Genomic DNA, 18,481 nt, shown 5'->3' on the forward strand with positions numbered 1-18,481 from the left:
CAATGAGATTGACTCCTTGCCCTGCTAATGGTATCAATTTGCTGAACATGAGGACAGCCTCTTGACATCCTATCAGATTCAGGTTCTGACTTCAGCTTCTTCAGCTTCAGCTCCAGTTGAGTTGGTTTCACGAACTAATGTCCATATTCAGCCAATATTTATAAATGTGGCTGACAGTGAGATAATGACCAGATAGTCTGTTCTTATGATGTTGATTGGGGTCGATATTGGCCAGGACATCAGGGATAACTCCCCTGCTGTTCTTCAAATGGTGTCATAGGATTGTTTACAGCCACCTGAACAGACAGATTGGACCTGGTTTAACATCGCATCTGAAAGATTATACTTCTTACTGTGCAATGCTCCCTTTGTACTACTGTGGAATGTCAGTCTTGATTTTCATATGCTTAAGCCCTGGCATGGGACTTGAACCTGGAAACTTATGGTTCAGAGCGAGGATACCAACTGAACCACAGATGATAGCAGGAAAGGAGTTTCTAGGCCACAGAGATTATTAGACCTCTGTGGGTTATTTCTTTGAGGTCAGTGACAAACGCATTTGTTTCTAAAAAAGAAGGCTAAAAGGGGTCACAAAAAATTGTTGCCCAGCAGGATTAAGGAAAAATCCCAAGGCATTTTATACATATATGTAAAGAGCAAGAGAGTAGCCAGGGAGAGGGCTGGCCTACTCAAGGACAGGGGAGGGAATCTATGCATAGAGCCAGAGGAAATGGGCAAGGTATTAAATCAATACTTTGCGTCAGTATTCACCAAAGAGAAGGACCTGGTGGATGATGAATCTGGGAAAGGGTGTGTAAACAGTTTGAGTCATGTTGAGATCAAAAAGAAGGCAGTATTGGGGCTCTTGAGAAACATTAAGGTAGACAAGTCCCTAGGACCTGATGAGATATACCCCAAAATATTGAAAGACGCAAGGCAAGAAATTGCTGGGGCCTTGAGAGAAATCTTTGTATCTTCACTGGCTACAAAGGAGGTCCCAGAGGACTGGAGAATAGCCGATGTTGTTCCTTTGTTTAAGAAGGGTGGCAAGAATGATCCAGGCAATTACAGGCCAGGGAGTCTTATGCCAGTGGTAGGGAAATTATTGAAGAAGATTCTTCGAGACAGGATTTACTCCCATTTAGAAATAGAACATAGAACATTACAGCGCAGAACAGGCCCTTCGGCCCACGATGTTGCGCCGACCAATTAAAAAGCAATGACCCTCTAACCTAAACCAATCCCTTTCCATCCGTAAACCTATCCACGGATCTCTTAAACACCCCCAAACTAGGCGCATTTACAACTGCAGCATTCCAATCCCTCACCACCCTCTGGGTAAAGAACCTACCTCTGACATCCGTCCTATAACTACCACCCCTTAATTCAAAGCTATGCCCCCTCGTGCTAGCTTTCTCCATCCGAGGAAAAAGGCTATCACTGTCCACCCTATCTAAACCTCTAATCATCTTATATGTTTCAATAAGGTCCCCCCTTAGCCGCCTTCTTTCTAATGAAAACAACTCCAAATCCCTTAGTCTCTCCTTATAGGACCTCCCCTCCATACCAGGCAACATCCTGGTAAACCTCCTCTGCACCCTCTCCAAAGCCTCCACATCCTTCCTATAATGTGGGGACCAGAACTGCACACAATACTCCAAGTGCGGCCACACCAGAGTTTTGTACAGTTGCAACATGACGCTGCGGCTCCTAAATTCAATCCCCCTACCAATAAACGCCAAGACACCGTATGCTTTCCTAACAACCTTATCTACTTGATTCCCAACTTTCAGGGATCTATGTACACATACACCTAGATCCCTCTGTTCGTCCACACTACTCAGAGTCCTACCATTAGCCCTATACTCTACACATCTGTTATTTCTGCCAAAGTGCATTACCTCACACTTCTCCGCATTAAACTCCATCCTCCACCTCTCAGCCCAGCTCTGCAACTTGTCCAAGTCTCTCTGTAAACTATGACACCCTTCCTCACTATCTACCACACCTCCGACTTTGGTGTCATCAGCAAATTTACTAATCCACCCAACTATACCCTCATCCAGATCATTTATAAAAATTACAAACAGCAGTGGCCCCAAAACAGATCCCTGAGGCACACCGCTAGTAACTGAACTCCATGACGAATACTTACCATCAACCACCACCCTCTGTCTCCTATCCGCTAGCCAATTCCTGATCCAATTACCTAAATCACCCTCAATCCCATACATCTGCATTTTCTGCAGAAGCCTTCCATGGTGAACCTTATCAAACGCCTTACTAAAGTCCATATATACCACGTCAACTGCCTTACCCCCATCCACCTCTTTGGTCACTTTCTCAAAAAACTCAATAAGGTTAGTAAGGTACGACCTACCCTCCACAAAACCATGCTGACTACCTCCAATCAATTCATTACTCTCCAAATAACTATAAATCCTATCCCTAATAATTTTTTCTAAAACCTTGCCCACAACAGAAGTAAGACTCACCGGTCTATAATTCCCGGGGAAGTCTCTGTTCCCCTTCTTAAACAATGGGACAACATTCGCTGTCCTCCAATCTTCTGGCACTACACCTGTGGCCAACGACGACCTGAAGATCAGAGCCAGAGGCTCTGCAATTGCCTCTCTTGCCTCCCAGAGAATCCTAGGGTAAAGCCCATCCGGCCCAGGGGACTTATCTATTTTCAAACCCTCAAGAATATCTAGCACATCCTCCCTATCAACTGCAATACTGTCCAGTTTACAACCCTGCAACCCAGTGTTCTCCACAGCTACATTTATGTCCCTCTGCGTGAATACCGAAGAGAAATATTGGTTCAATGCCTCTCCAATCTCTTCCGGTTCCAAACATAACCTCCCACTGCTGTCTCTAACTGGCCCTAATCTTGCCCTAACCAATCTTCTGTTCTTAACATGTCTATAGAATGCCTTAGGATTCTCCTTAATCCTATCAGCCAAAGTCTTCTCATGTCCCCTTTTAGCCCTTCTTAACTCACTCTTTAGATGGAGGAGGAGAAAGTGGGTTCCCGGACGCGCGTCCTTTGTTTGACCAGAGGGGAGTACGGTAGGATGAGAGAAGAATTGGCGAATGTGGACTGGGGGAGCGCGTTGGAAGGTAGGTCTGCTGAGGAGCAGTGGAGGATCTTTAAGGAGATCTTTCTTGGTGCTCAGCGGAAATTTATTCCGATGGTCAAAAAGGACAGTAGGAGGAGAGGTAATAAGCCGTGGATAACGAAGGAGGTGAAGGAAAGTGTTAAATTAAAAGCGGAGGCGTTTAGAGTAGCTAAGAGTAGTGGGCGAGAAGAGGATTGGAAGAGGTTTAAATGTCAACAAAGATTGACAAAGAAGTTGATAAAGAAGGGTAGGAGAAACTATGAAGCTGGGCTAGCGCTTAATATAAAAAAGGATAGCAAGAGTTTTTATAAATATATAAAAAGGAAGCGGCTGGCTAGGGTGAACGTTGGTCCCTTAGAGGATGAGAAGGGGGACTTAGTGGTAGGGGATGGGGATATGGCTGAGGTCCTGAATAACTTTTTTGTTTCTGTCTTCATGGAGGAGGACGTGAATAATTTGCCGGGTGTTAGAGATGTAAAGGTGGTAGGACTGGAGGGTCTTGATGACATTACTGTTACTAGAGAGGCGGTGCTCGACAGACTGGAGGGGCTGATTGTGGACAAGTCGCCAGGACCGAATGGAATGCATCCGAGGGTTCTGAAAGAAATGGAGGACGTGATAGTGGATGCCTTGGTGGTTATTTTCCAGACGTCGCTGGATTCCGGGGAAGTGCCAGAAGATTGGAAAGCGGCTAATGTTACGCCGTTGTTTAAGAAGGGTGCTAGGCAAAAGGCAGGGAATTATAGGCCGGTTAGTTTAACGTCTGTTGTAGGTAAAATGTTAGAATCCATCATCAAGGAGGAAATAGCGGGGCATCTTGAGAGGAATTGCTTGATAGAGCAGACGCAGCACGGTTTCGTTAAAGGGAAGTCATGTCTAACAAATTTACTGGAGTTCTATGAGGATGTGTCTAGGGCGGTGGATAGAGGAGAGCCGGTGGATGTGGTCTTTCTTGATTTTCAGAAGGCATTTGACAAGGTACCTCACAAGAGGTTATTGCAGAAGGTCAGGGGACATGGAGTTGGGGGTAGGGTGTTAGCGTGGATAGAGGATTGGTTGTCAAATAGGAGACAGAGAGTGGGGGTCAATGGGTGCTATTCGGATTGGTGGGTGGTGACTAGTGGAGTGCCCCAGGGGTCGGTGCTGGGGCCTCAGCTATTTACCATTTATATAGATGATCTGGAGGAGGGAACCGAGTGTAGGGTGTCGAAATTTGCTGATGACACCAAGATTGGTGGAACGGCAAATTGTGCGGAGGGTGTGGAGAGTCTGCAGAAGGATCTAGATAGGCTGGGCGAATGGGCCAGGAAATGGCAAATGGAATTTAATGTTGGCAAGTGCGATGTGGTCCACTTTGGTAGGAGTAATGGTAGGAAGGATTATTACTTACGTGGCGAAAAACTGCAGCAGGCGACGGTGCAGAAGGACCTTGGGGCCCTTGTGCATGAGTCGCAAAAACCCAGCTTGCAGGTGCAGCAGGTGGTCAGGAAGGCGAATGGGATGCTGGCCTTCATAGCGAGGGGGATTGAATATAAAAGTAGGGAGGTCTTGCTGCAGCTGTATAGGGCATTGGTGAGGCCGTAGCTGGAGTACTGTGTGCAGTTTTGGGCGCCGTACTTACACAAGGATATTTTGGCCTTGGAGGGAGTGCAGAGGAGGTTTACTAGGCTGATGCCGGAGTTGAGGGGGTTGAGCTATGAGGAGAGGCTGAATAAACTAGGCTTGTACTCGTTAGAGTTTAGAAGAATGAGGGAAGATCTCATTGAGACGTATAAGATGATGAATGGGATGGATAGGATAGAGGTGGAGAGACTCTTCCCGCTCAGAAAGGATAGTAGGACTAGGGGGCACAGCCTCAAGATAAAGGGGGTGCGGTTTAGAACAAAGTTGAGGAGGAACTTCTTCACTCAAAGGGTGGTGAATCTCTGGAATTCTCTGCCCGTTGAAGTGGTGGAGGCTACCTCGCTAAATATTTTTAAGACGCGGGTTGATGGGTTTTTGATAAGAGAGGGGATTAAGGGTTATGGGGAGAGGGCGGGAATGTGGAACTGAGCCACGACAGATCAGCCATGATCTTATTGAATGGCGGGGCAGGCTCGAAGGGCTAGATGGCCTACTCCTGCTCCTATTTCTTATGTTCTTATGTTCTTAACTCCCTCCTAGCCAATCTAAAGCTTTCTAGTGCACTACCTGAGCCCTCAAGTCTCATCCTGTCATAAGCCTCCTTTTTCCTTTTAACCAGCGAATCAACTTTTTTGGTGTGCCACGGTTCCCTAGCTCGACCATTTCCCCTTTGCCTTACAGGGACATACATATCAAGGACTCGCAGTAGCTGCTGCTTGAAAAAACTCCACATTTCGGACGTTCCCAGACCCTGTAGTCTCCTAGTCCAACCTATGCTTCCTAATTCTCTCCTAATAGCCTCATAATTACCCTTCCCCCAGCTAAAACTACTGACCCGAGGTTCATGCCTATCCCTTTCCATCACTGAGGTGAACGTAACCGAATTGTGGTCACTATCACCAAAATGCACACCAACTTCCAAATCTAACACCTGGTCTGGCTCATTTCTCAGCACCAAATCCAATATAGCCTCACCTCTAGTTGGCCTATCTACATACTGAGTCAAAAAACCTTCCTGCACGCTTTGTGCAAAAACTGACCCCTCTAACGAGCTAGAGCTATAGCTATTCCAATCAATATTAGTAAAGTTAAAGTCCCCATAACAATTACTCTGTTACTTTCACTCCTATCCAGGATCGTCTCCGCAATCCTTTCCTCAACCTCTCTAGAACTTTTAGGAGGTCTATAAAAGACTCCTAACAGTGTGACCTCTCCTCTCCTATTTCTAATCTCAGCCCATACTACCTCAACAGACAAGTCCTCATCAAACTTCCTCTCTGACACTGTGATACAATCCTTGACTAATAATGCTACCCCTCCCCCCCTTCTACCTCCTTCTCTATTCCTACTGAAGCATTTGAACCCCGGAACCTGCAACAACCATTCCTGTCCCTGCTCTATCCATGTCTCTGAAATGGCCACAACATCAAAGTTCCAGGTACTGATCCACGCTGCAAGTTCATCCATTTTATTGCAAATACTCCTCGCATTAAAGTATACGCATTTCAAACCCTGCTCCGCTCCACCCCCGCAATGCCGCGCATTGCAGTCCCCATCTATGCCCCCCTCACTTTCATCCCTGCTACTCAGGATCCCACCCCCCCTCTGAATCAGTTTAAACCCCCCTGCATAGCCTTTGCAAATTTTCCCCCTAAGATATTGGTTCCCCTCTGATTCAGGTGTAGACCATCACTCTTGTAGAGGTCCCACCTTCCCCAGAATGAGCCCCAGTTGCTCAAGAACCTGAACCCCTCCCTCTTGCACCATCCCCTCAGCCACAAGTTCAAACTTTCCCTCTCCCTGTTCCGCTCTAATCTATCCCGTGGCACAGGCAAGAGTCCCGAGATAACTACTCTGTCTGACTTGGCCTTAAGTTTCCACCCCAACTCCATAAATTTCTGCTTAATATCCCCTTCCCTTAACCTCCCTATGTCATGCGTCCCCACATGAACTATGACTTGGGGTTGATCTCCCTCTCCCTTAAGAGTCCTGAACACCCTCTCTGAAACATCCCGGACCCCAGCCCCTGGGAGGCAACACACCAGCCCTGAGTCCCTACCATTACTACTGACTCTCCTATCCGTCCCCCTAACTGTGGAGTCCCCAATCACCAGACCCAATCTTTTACATCCCCTAACCACCTGAGCCTTCACAACTGGCTCACCTCCAGAGACCTGCTCCCTTTGGCTATCTCTAGTTGATTCCTCATCAACTGTAGCCTCCAGGACAGAAAACCTATTTTGGAGGGGAACAGCCCTAGGGGATTGTCCCCTCAATTGCTTCTTTCCCCTCTTCCTAGCAGTTACCCAAGACTCATTTTTAGGAGTGACTATCTCCTTATAACTCCTATCGATATCCGCCTTAGCCTCCCGAATTATCCGGAGTTCCTCCAATTCCAACTCCAGCTCCTTAACACGCTCCTCCAGAAGCTGCAATCGTACACACTTCCTGCAGGTATAATCAGCAGAAACACTACTGGTGTCCCTCACCACATACATACCGCAGGAGGTGCAGCTTACTGCCTGAACTGCCATCCCTGAAACAATTTCCAGCAGAAAAAAAACTTCCCACACACTTATTATTAGGTTAGAGGAGGGGGGAGGGTGGGATTCTCTACCCGTGTAGAGGATCAGGTATCCTCTCTGTGCCAATTTATAGGGTCAGAGACCCGAAAAAAAAACTATAAATACCGGTAAGCGTCCTAGTGACGACTTGCGGTTTTGAACTAATTCAAAAAAAAGAAAAAAAACCACCGCTACTCGCGACTTTAAACTAGAAATAAAAAGTTAAAAATTTAAACAAGAAACTTTACCTTACTCGCGACCTCCACACACGCCCAAAAATCGCTGCCTCTCAGTGCTGCTCCACAGGAACAATGAGGCCGATACTCGGAGGTAAGTGCTTATAAAAGTAAATAAGTGGACGTATCAGCGAGAGGGGAGGTCGTGTCTCTCTAACTCGATAAAGTTTTTTGTGGAAGTGACTAAGATGGTTGATGAAGCTAGGGCAGCAATTGTTGTCTACATGGACTTCAGTAACATCTTTGACAAGTTTCCTATTGGTGCGCTGGTGCAGAAGGTGAAGTCGTATGGGATCAGAGGTGGGCTGACAAGATGGATACAGAACTGGCTCAGTCATAAAAGACAGAGAATAGCAGTGGAAGGATGTGTTTCTGAATGGAGGGCTGTGACAAGTGGTGTTCCTCGGGGATCACTGCTGGACCTTTGCTGTTCATAACATATGTAAATGGTTTGGAGGAAAATATAACGGATTCGATTAGTAAGTTTGTGGACAACACAAAGGTTGGTGGATTTGCAGACAGCGATGAGGACCATCAGAGGATACAGCAGGATATAGATCAGTTGGAGGATTGGATGGAGAGATGGCGGATGGAGTTTAATCCAGACAAATGTGATGTAATGCATTTTGGAAGATCTAATAAAGATAGAAAATATACAGTAAATGGTATAACCCTTAAGAGTATTGATAGGCAGAGGGATCTGTGTGTACGGGTACACAGGTCACTGAAAGTGGCAACCCAGGTGGAGAAGATAGTCAAGAAGGCATGTGGCATGCTTGCCTTCATCGGCTGGGGCACTGAGTTTAAAAATTCACAAGTCATGTTACAGCTTTATAGAACCTTAGTTAGGCTGGACTTAGAATATAGTATTCAATTCTGGTTGCCACACTACCAGAAGGATTTGGAGGCTTTGGAGAGGGTACAGAAAAGATTAATCAGGATGTTGCCTGGCATGGAGGGATTAGCTATGAGGAGAGGTTGGAGAAATTGGGTTTGTTCTCACTGGAACAACAGAGGTTGAGGGGCGACCTGATAGAAGTCTATAAGATTATGAGGGGCTTGGACGGAATGGATGAATGAATGAAGTTTTTTCCCAGTGTGGAAGAGCCAATTACTAAGGGGCATAAGTTTAAGGTGCAAGGGGAAAGGTTTAAAGGAGGTGTACAAGGCAAGTTTTTTACACAGAGGGTGGTGGGTGCCTGGAACTTGCTGAGGTAGGAGGTAGTGGAAGCAGATACGATAGTGAGTTTTAAGGGGCATCTGGACAAATACGTGAATTGGATGGGAATAAAGGGATATGGTCCCCGGAAGGCTAAGACGTTTTAGTTCAGTCGGGCAGCATGGTCGGTGCAGGCTTGGAGGGCCAATGGACCTGTTTCTGTGCTATAATTTTCTTTGTTCTTTGTTCTCTGCTGAATACAACTGAAAAATGCTTAACTCTATTACTTTATGGTTTCTTTTTCGTATTAATGCACGTTAATTCCTGTTAAATTCTCAGTGTTTGTTTATTTTCTAAAATGTTGCAGTTTGGCACACTTTGTAAATGCACTTCTTAATACGGCGCTGAGCCTCACACCACGGGTCCAGACTCACTTCCTGGTCTGTTCTGAATTTGTTGATTTCTCATACACTGATGTTGATACATTTGACTTCAATTGCTCTCAGCTACAATGGAGAAAATCAGCCAGGGTTATAACTCATGATTGATTACTAGAAGGTGCTGATTTAGACAGGGTTGCATTAAGTTCCAATATGTATCGTGATTGATAGTTAATCTAAGCTTATGCAATAATGGGCATAAGGGTAAACTAACCAAAAGACTGCCATCATGTGCCATATCTAACTGTAAGTTGCTTCCTCATAGAACAGTAAGGAGAAAAGGGAATGGAAATTGTGGGAAGGAGCAATTGCTTTTAATTATTTTATTTTATTTTGTAGACACTGCAAACAAAGTCCTGTTGGCACTTTTCACCGGTGAAATGCTTCTTAAGATGTATAGTCTTGGACTTCAAGCTTATTTTGTATCACTCTTTAACCGTTTTGACTGTTTCATTGTCTGTGGGGGAATCCTTGAGACTATTCTAGTGGAGACCAAGATCATGTCCCCACTTGGCATTTCAGTGCTCCGCTGTGTGCGACTTCTGAGGATATTTAAAATTACAAGGTAATAAATTATTTTTTCATTTTATGATGTTTACATTTTAATAAAGCAAATGAAATGTATACACACCTGTAAGAGTAAGAATACAATTATATCGAGGAGTCAGATGGATTGACTTGGTCACTTATAAATGCTGCACTAATGAATAATTCAACATCATTAATTAGATATAATTCATAATATATTAAATTTGAAATTAACCTGGGAAATCATTAGATAAGATTAATACAGATAACCAATATGACCTCAGTGGTGCATTGTGACATTCATGATTTTGCACGTTTGATCATAAATAAGCAGAATTCAAACAACATAAATGTTTATTATTTTATTGTTGTAAAATATAACATTTCTATAAGATTAGAATATCTATTTTTGGACAGCTTAATTAAACTCTCAAATCAAGTACAGTTGCATTAATTAGAGAGGGACATAATATGCTCTACATTAAAATATGAAATTTTGGAATAGCATTCTCAAGTGTGGCACAAATATTTGGAAACCATATAAATTGAGTATAAAGCAATAAAACTGTTGGAGAATTAATTTCCACAAAGGAACTCATTTTATTTTAAGCGAGATTTAGGGATAGGGTGATGGTGTGGAAGAAAAGCATTCTCCTTTTCTCTGTGATAAAGTTTGAATGCAATCCAAATTAATAGGGTGAAACTCTTGTCCCACTCATGAGAGAGCTTGATGATGCAGCGGGTAACTGTCCTTTTCAAATCTGCCTATACACTTAAAAAAAATCAATATTATTTAGCTACAGCAAAAGAAATATGTCAAATTCAGTCTAATAATTAATATAATAAAATACTTAAGAATATCTATCCTGAAATTTGTGAATAAGTGCATAATTAACTTATTTGTTTCTGTCTCTAGATATTGGAATTCCTTGAGTAATCTGGTAGCTTCCCTTCTGAATTCAGTTCGTTCAATTGCTTCTTTGTTGCTGCTCCTCTTCCTTTTTATCATCATTTTTTCACTCTTGGGCATGCAACTTTTTGGAGGAAAGTTCAATTTTGATGAGATGGAAACAAAACGGAGTACATTTGATAACTTTCCTCAGTCCCTTCTCACTGTCTTCCAGGTATGTTATGATTATTTTCAACACTATATACTTAGTCAAAGCGTTGAACCTGGTTACAACGTTGTAACCACATTGCTAGCACATTGACATCCAAATGAATAAAACCTCTTTCAATTATAATGCTATTGAATTATTAAGTCCCAACAGCTAATGGCTATTTTTCCCTGAATCCTCCATACTTTATTATAAGTTATTTGTCCTAAATATGAAGTACTTTACATGATTACACTCAGTGATTTGTTTATCTTTCAGGATTATAAATTATTTAATGGCATTCCTTCAGAGATTCTCCCATTTTGCTATCAGAGCTCCAGCTTGAAGGAAGCATTATCCCCAGCACAGAGTCCACATGGGAGGGTGAGCCTCCTCAATATGATTGAGAAAGGATACCTCAGGATGCTCATTCTTTTGTAATAGGTCATTATGACATTTGCAACCTTCTGGCAGAAGACCTCCTTCCAAGAAGGCAAAGCGGGCACACATTACCAGAGATGTCAAATGAAACTACAGCTCTGAATTCCTTCACCTCTGGGTCCTTCCAGAAAACTATTGGTGACACAAGATCTCTTAATATACTGCCTATAAGGCATGTGAAAAGGTTCCACAACAAAGGAAAGTAAAACCTCATGGTGTAGGGGGTAAATATATAGAAAATTGGTTAACCAAAAGAGAAACAGAGAGTAAGCATAAATGGGTCATTTTCTAGTTTGTGAGATGTAGTGACTGGGATGCATAGGATTAATGCTGGGCCTGAACATTTTACCATTTATGTTAATGACTTGGATGAAGGAACTAAAGGTATGGTATGATACAAAGCTAGGTAGGGAAGTAAGTTGTGAAGAGGACATAAGGAGGTGACAAAGGGATGTAGATAAATTAAATGAGTGGGCAAAGATCTGGCAAATGGAACAAATGCAGAAAAATATGAAATATGGCAGGAAGAATAAAAATGAAGCATATCATCTAAATGGTGAGAAATTGCAGAGCTCTGAGATACAGTGGAATTTGGATGTCCTAGTTCCTGATCACCAGAGTATAGTATGCAAGTACAGCAAATAATTACAAAAACTAGTGGAATGTTCTTGGTTATTGTGAGGGGAATTGAATACAAAAGTAGAGAAGTTGGCCAGGATTCTCCCAAAAAATTCTAAGTTCTATGTGCGCAAAACGTCAGTAATTCCCCTTTTTTTTAAGAGTACTTACCAGAGTGAATCTCTGACACTCTAAGCACTGCAGAGTGCCTCAGCGGGGTTCACTCTGGAAAATAGGGGCAGGGCCTATTTCCACCTGAGTGGCCGGCAGCATGGTGCTGAGCGGCCATTGCGCAATCTATCAGTGTGGAGATCGGCGCATGCAGACTGGCCTCCCTATCATCAGCCTACTGATCACTGGCCTTCCCGATTGCTGGCCAGTCCTGCAACCCCTTTGTTTGTTGGCCTTCCAGCAACCACCCCCCCTTCCCCCACCCAGGTCACTGAGCTCTGGGATCTCCCTGGGCCAGCCCTATGTACCCCCCAGGCTGGCACTGCCCGAGAGGCACCCCCTACCTCCGAGCAACTGTAAATGCCTCTGGAGGGAACCATTCCTGGCGGGGGTGGGAAGACACAAGTCAGCCTGGAGACTACCATCCTGTGCCCGCTAATCAAAATCGGTGTGAAGCTGATGATGCTAAAAAACTTACCCTGGGAGATGTGTGGAGGCCGAGACACCCAGTGCAAATCCCGCAAAATGGCTGCCACTGATGTCTCCCTGCCAGCTTTGTTACTCAAGCAGCACCGTGGGATGGGAGAATCGCACCCATTATGTTTCAGTGAAACAGGGCCTGGCGTACTGTGTACAGTATTGGTCTCCTTACTTAAGGAAGGATGTAAGTGGGTTGTAAGCCATTTAGAGAAGGTTTACCAGATTCACACCAGGAATAGGATGATTGTCTTATAAGGAAAGATTGGACAGGCTTGGATTGTATCCTTGGAGTTTAGAAGAGTAAGAGGCAACTTGGTTGAAACATATTAGATCCTGAGGGGTTTTGACAGTGTGGGTGTGGAAAGGATATTTCCTCTTGTGGGAAAATTTAGAATTAGGGGTTACATTTTAAAAATAAGGGATCCTCTCAAAACTGAGATGAGGAGAATTGTTTCTCTGAGGGTTTGAGTCTTTGGAACTCCTTTGCTCAAAAGGTGGTAAAAGCAGAATCTGAATATTTTTAAGGCAGAGGTAGATACATTCTTGATAAACAGAGGATGAAAGGTTATCAGGCATAAGTAAGAATGTAGAATTCTCTCACAAATAGGGTATTGGCTGACATCAGGTGTAGTCACATTTAATCCCTGTTTTCATTTAACATGTTGCTTTTAGAATCAGATTCAATGTTCATGAATGGTATTTCCAATGCTTTGAAGAATTGCACAGTTCATGTAATTATTTGTGAACCATGCTTAGCAGTGATCATTGCAAACAGTAACAGCATCTATCTTTTCATGCAGGAGAGGCTTGTCATAATTCTTCCTCTCAAACACCTTGTTTTGCCAATTTATCTGCTCGAAAATTCCCAACAGGAGAGATTACGTTATGCGCCTTAACCTTAACAATCTGACATTCCCGTCCTTGGGGAATTTGGAAAATGTATTTAGTAAGGGTGCTTATGGTAGAGGTTTTCTGTCTACTGAAACAAAGGGGGTGATTCTCCCAAAAGTGCTTAATTGTTGGGAAAACTGTTCAACATCATGACTGTTTTCTTAGTTCAATTTCACACTCGAATCTCCCCACTCTGTGCACTGCAGAGGTCACAATCGTGAATCTCATAAAAAACCCAGGGGGGCGGGGCCTATTCGCACCAGAGTCTGACAATTCTGGAACTCTATGCATGTGCAATGGTCCCGATTTGTCAGTTTCCCTGTTTGCTGACCAGTTCAATCACTGGCCGGCCCAGGACCCCTGCAGTACTGCTTCTCCAGCTCCCCCCATGGCCCAGTTGTGGCCCCCACAACAATTCCTGGGCCAGCCCTGACCCCCTCCCCCCCACACCAGAGCGCCCTGATATCCAGGCCCAACAGTAGCGATGTGCCCACCCCCCTCACACTAGTAGACCCTCCACCCCGCTGACCCCCCCCACCCCTGGGTTCAAACACCTTGCCCCAGGAGATGGGCCCTCCCTCCTCATCAGACCAACAACCCCCCCAAGCTCAGCCTGTCTCAATCACTGCCCTCCCTCTATCCCAGATCAGTCATCATACAGAGTGGCCCCACCCCCACCAATCAACCTTAGGCCCCACCCCCAATAGGTTCCGCCTCTCTTGGCACTGTCCAATGCCCAGTGGGCCATGCCAAGGTACCCCCGGGCATGGGCACTTCACCCCTTGGGCAGTGCCCCAATTTCCCCCCCCCCTTCATTCTGACGGTGTCTCCACTAGTTCCCCGAACGTGGGGAGCTACTGTAAACCCCGCCGGAATAAAGTACTCCAAGCAGGGTGGGAGATTCAATCAGGACTGGCAAGTTCCTGATAATGACACTTAAAATACATTTTAAAATACATCTTAAAATGTATTTTAAAAAGATTCAAATGACTTACCTGCCTTTCTGCCAGTTTCCAGCGTGGTCTGACTGGCGACTGTTCGCCGGCTCTGGGAGATGCGCATGCATTCCCGGCGCGTGCACAAATCGCAGAACATGGCTGGCAACGTGCATCTCCCACCCCAACTCACCAGAAAAGTTGCTGGTTGGGATGGGAGAATCACCCCCAAAATCTCTAGTCAGTGGCTGGATGTCAGTGAAGCTATTGCAAACATACATGCTGTCCAAGCTTATATCCGCAGGTAGCAGAAAGTTATCAGGGTGACTAAGCCACACCTGCCAATTTGGCTGCTTGAGCACTTATTTCACTAGGTAATTTTAAAGTTAATTCACCGAGAGGTATTCCTCTACATATATTCCACATCCTGTTATTCTATCACTGTCCTCCACCATAGGCGACCCTTCAACAAAAATATTCAAAGTCTATTTTATGGATTATTTTTGTGCTGGTATGTTAGATATATTACTTGACCTAGCAGAATTGGAAATCAGGGAACTCCCCCCTGTTTTGGAACTAGCAGTCCTTGGAATCATTTGTTTCGATGATTTGACACTCATGAGGTTCACTGCTGTAATTTAAATTGTCAGCTAAAGATATGGTCAGTTTTGTTTGTTTAACCCCGATGACCAGAATTCTCCCAAAAAAATTCAAAGTGTTGAATTTGTGGGAAAACTGGAGTAATTCATGCTGGTTTTTTCAGTGGGAGTTCACACTAGAATTTTCCACACTCTGTGCACCGGTGGTCACCAGCATGAATATACCTAAATTTCGGGGGCTGGGGCCTATACCCACCCTGGAGCTGAAAACAGCAGGCCTCTGCATATGCACAGTAGCCCTGCTTTATCAGCCTCCCATTTACTGGCTGGCTCGATTGCTGGCCAGCTCAGAGCCCTTCAGTGCTGTCCCCCTGCCTCTACCACGGCCCGATTGTGGCCCCCCCCAACCATTCCCAGACCAGCCCCACAATACCGCCCCTGTCCCAGACAGCCATGATCTGCAGCCTCCATCCCCCCACAGCACAGATACCTCTGCAGCCCACCCCCAATTGCTGGCCTCCTTCCTGCACCCATCAATCCCACTGCAGAGTGGCAGTGGGACTTCTCACCCCCACTGATTGCCTCTAAGCCCTGCCCCCTCAGGCCCTGCCCCCTTGGCACTGCCCCATGTCCAATGGGCAGTGCCAAGCTGCCCCCTGGGCATGGGCACTTTGTCCCAAGAGAGAGAAGCAGGCAATAACAACCTGCTTCTCATACTTCTGAGAGACAGGGGAGGGTGACACCCACACGCAAATGTAAATTCAAGTCAAGCAAGCACAACCAGGGGTTTGAACAGGGAGCTTTTAATTTCCTTCCCTCTCACCGTCCCTGTAGATTATTCAGTTGGATACTGTGTTATGTGACTGTTGTTAGCATTAAATTCTTATTGCTCACAAAACATCAATGTCCAGAGTGCTCAGATGGTTTCAATTTGATAAATGGTTGTGGACAGACATCTGGGGTGTTAACCTTAATTAGTCAGGCATTTGGGCTCATGGAGTGGTTCACTATGAGGTGTTTGCGATTGGAGTGATGCACATGGATTCTGTGGGAATGGAGGGCATGGCAAGCTAACCAAAAAAGCATTGAATCAGTGTCCTCCTCCCCCCACGTTCCTAATGTCAATCTGCTTGTCCCAGCATTCTGGTTGCCCAGGATCTGCTTCTGAGTCGACGTTGGTGTCCTGTTCTGATCCAGGTGCATCAGCCACCTTATCCTCCTGTTCCAGAGGTTCACCCCTGGAGAGAGCACGATTATGGAGAGCTCAGCAGACAACTACGATGACCAACATTTGTTTGGGAAGATACTGCAGGGCATCCCGGATCAGTCGAGGCACCAGAACCTTATCTTCAGCAGCCCAATAGTCTACTCCACCATGGCCCTTGTGGATACACTGCAGTTGTTACGTCTCTCCTCTGCCTCTGTCCTCAGGCACCCAGGCATCTGACAGGTGTCATCAATCACCTCTTCAGTGAATGCCTATTGTCACCTTTTGAGGCGAATTGAACCAGCAAAGGACCTTGGCACTTGTGAGTACCGTAGTATGTAGGCATCATGAGAGTTGCCCGAGTACCTTGCATAGAGTTGTAGAATCCTGTTGTCACAGACTCTCTGAAAATTCATTAAATGGAAACCCTCCCTGGTCACAAATGTGCCTGGCTGGCCGGCTGGTGCCTTGGTGCTCACATGGATGCAATCTATGCACCCTACATGTGAGGGAAATCTGCAATGGTGGCAAAGCCTCTAGCCTGGTTGACATGGTCCTTCCTGAAATGAATTAATGTTCTAATATGCCTGAACAAAGCGTAAGTCACCAGCTTGACACAGCTGTTTGTAGCTGACTGCGAGACTCCTCAAATATCAGCTACTCTGCACTGGAATGATCCAAAGGCATAACAGCTTCATTACAGAATGACCACTGGGTATCCACTCACACAATTGGAGGCTCTGTCCAGGCCAACCATCTGGTAAATGCTCGTCATGACTTTTCTTGAAAGGCGTAACCATCTGCGGCATGGAGCTTGTTCATGTTCAAGTGGTTTGAATGCTGCCTGTCGGGCAACTGAGTAGTAACATCTTCAGTGGGGGCATACTTCTTGTCTGTCCTGCTATCCTTCATGGTCCAGTGCCTGCTTCTTTGCCAAGCCCCCTCCCTCTTTGTTCCCTATCCTCCTCCTCCTCAGAGGAGATGCTCCCTGCTGAGTAAATAATACCAACTTGCATGTTGAGTCCAATACAGAAATCACTCTCTCAAAGCTACAAAAACACCAACTTAACTCGCTCCCTGAAACTCCCAACTTCTCATCCAGCATCTGTTCCATTCCCTGTTATCCTGCCCTTGCATCCAAACAGTTGAAAAACAGTTGGGCTACCTGCTCATGTTTCCTGTCCTCCCAGACTGGGACTATACTCATTGGAATTCAGAAGAATGAGGGAAAATTTTATAGAAATATATAAGATTATGAAGGGAATAGATAAAATAGAGTCAGGGAGGTAGTTTCCACTGGCAAGTGAAACTAGAACTAGGCGGCATGGCCTCAAAATAAGGGGGAGCAGATTTAGGACTGAGTTGAGGAGGAACTTCTTCACACAAAGGGTTGTAAATCTGTGGAATTCCCTGCCCAGTGAAGCAGTTGAGGCTACCTCATTGAAGATTTTTAAGGCAAGGATAGATAAATTTTTGAACAGTAAAGGAATTAAGGGTTATGGTGAGCAGACGGGTAAGTGGAGATGAGTCCACGAAGAGATCGGCCATGATCTTATTGAATGGCAGAGCAGGTTCGAGAGGCCAGATGGTCTACTCCTGCTCCTAGTTCTTATGTTCTTATATTCTTACGTAAATGCTACTCACTACTTATGTAGAGGGGGGTATAGCAGAAGGCATGTAACTACAGACTATTAGTTATGAGAAAATTATTGGAGTTTATCATTAGATACATAATGAATAAGCATCTGGACAAGTTGATAAAAGTTAACATGGCGTTGTGAAAGACAAAACATACCTGACTAATCTCGTTCAGTCTTTTGAGGGGATCATTACATAATGGATAGGAGCTTGTCAATGATGTTGTCTGTATGGACTTTCAAAAGGCATTTGATAAAACTTCATGCAAAAATAATTATTAGTAAAAAGAAAAGTGCACAGAATTGGAGGAAATTTTGTGACATACTTGAGAGACATTATTTGGTACAATCCAGTTCATAGAATCCCTACAGTGCAAAAGGAGGCCTTTTTGGCCTCTCAAGTCTGCACCAACTCTTTGATAGAGTATCATACTCAGGCCCTGTGCACACTCTATCCCCATAACCTCACATATTCACCATGACTAGTTCATCCAACTTACACATCTTGGGACACTATAGGGCAATTCACCATGGCCAATACGCCTAACCTGTAAAACTTTGGGCTATGGGAGGAAACTGGAGCACCTGGAGGAAATCCACACAGACATTGGGAGAATGTGCAAACCTCTACACAGACAGTCATCCAAGCCCAGAATTGAACCAGGGTCTCTGGCGCTGTGAGGCAGCAGTACTAACCACTCTGCCACCATGCCACCCCTAACTCTAGTTAGGG

At 44.9% G+C, this 18,481-nt stretch overlaps 1 protein-coding gene across 1 annotated transcript in view; it reads left to right on the top strand.

Moving 5' to 3' along the window:
* Positions 1 to 18,481, top strand: part of cacna1c (calcium channel, voltage-dependent, L type, alpha 1C subunit) — a 1,035,639-nt gene that overhangs the window by 622,805 nt on the left and 394,353 nt on the right. Inside the window, exons 13-14 of the mRNA XM_080190924.1 lie at positions 9,484 to 9,709; positions 10,589 to 10,796. Coding sequence (XP_080047050.1) covers positions 9,484 to 9,709; positions 10,589 to 10,796 — 434 coding nt within the window. The remainder of the gene's footprint in view (positions 1 to 9,483; positions 9,710 to 10,588; positions 10,797 to 18,481) is intronic.

This window comes from Carcharhinus amblyrhynchos, chromosome 6 (genome assembly GCF_965287045.1).
Source record: "Carcharhinus amblyrhynchos chromosome 6, sCarAmb.v2.hapA, whole genome shotgun sequence".
In the NCBI taxonomy this organism is placed as follows: domain Eukaryota; kingdom Metazoa; phylum Chordata; class Chondrichthyes; order Carcharhiniformes; family Carcharhinidae; genus Carcharhinus; species Carcharhinus amblyrhynchos.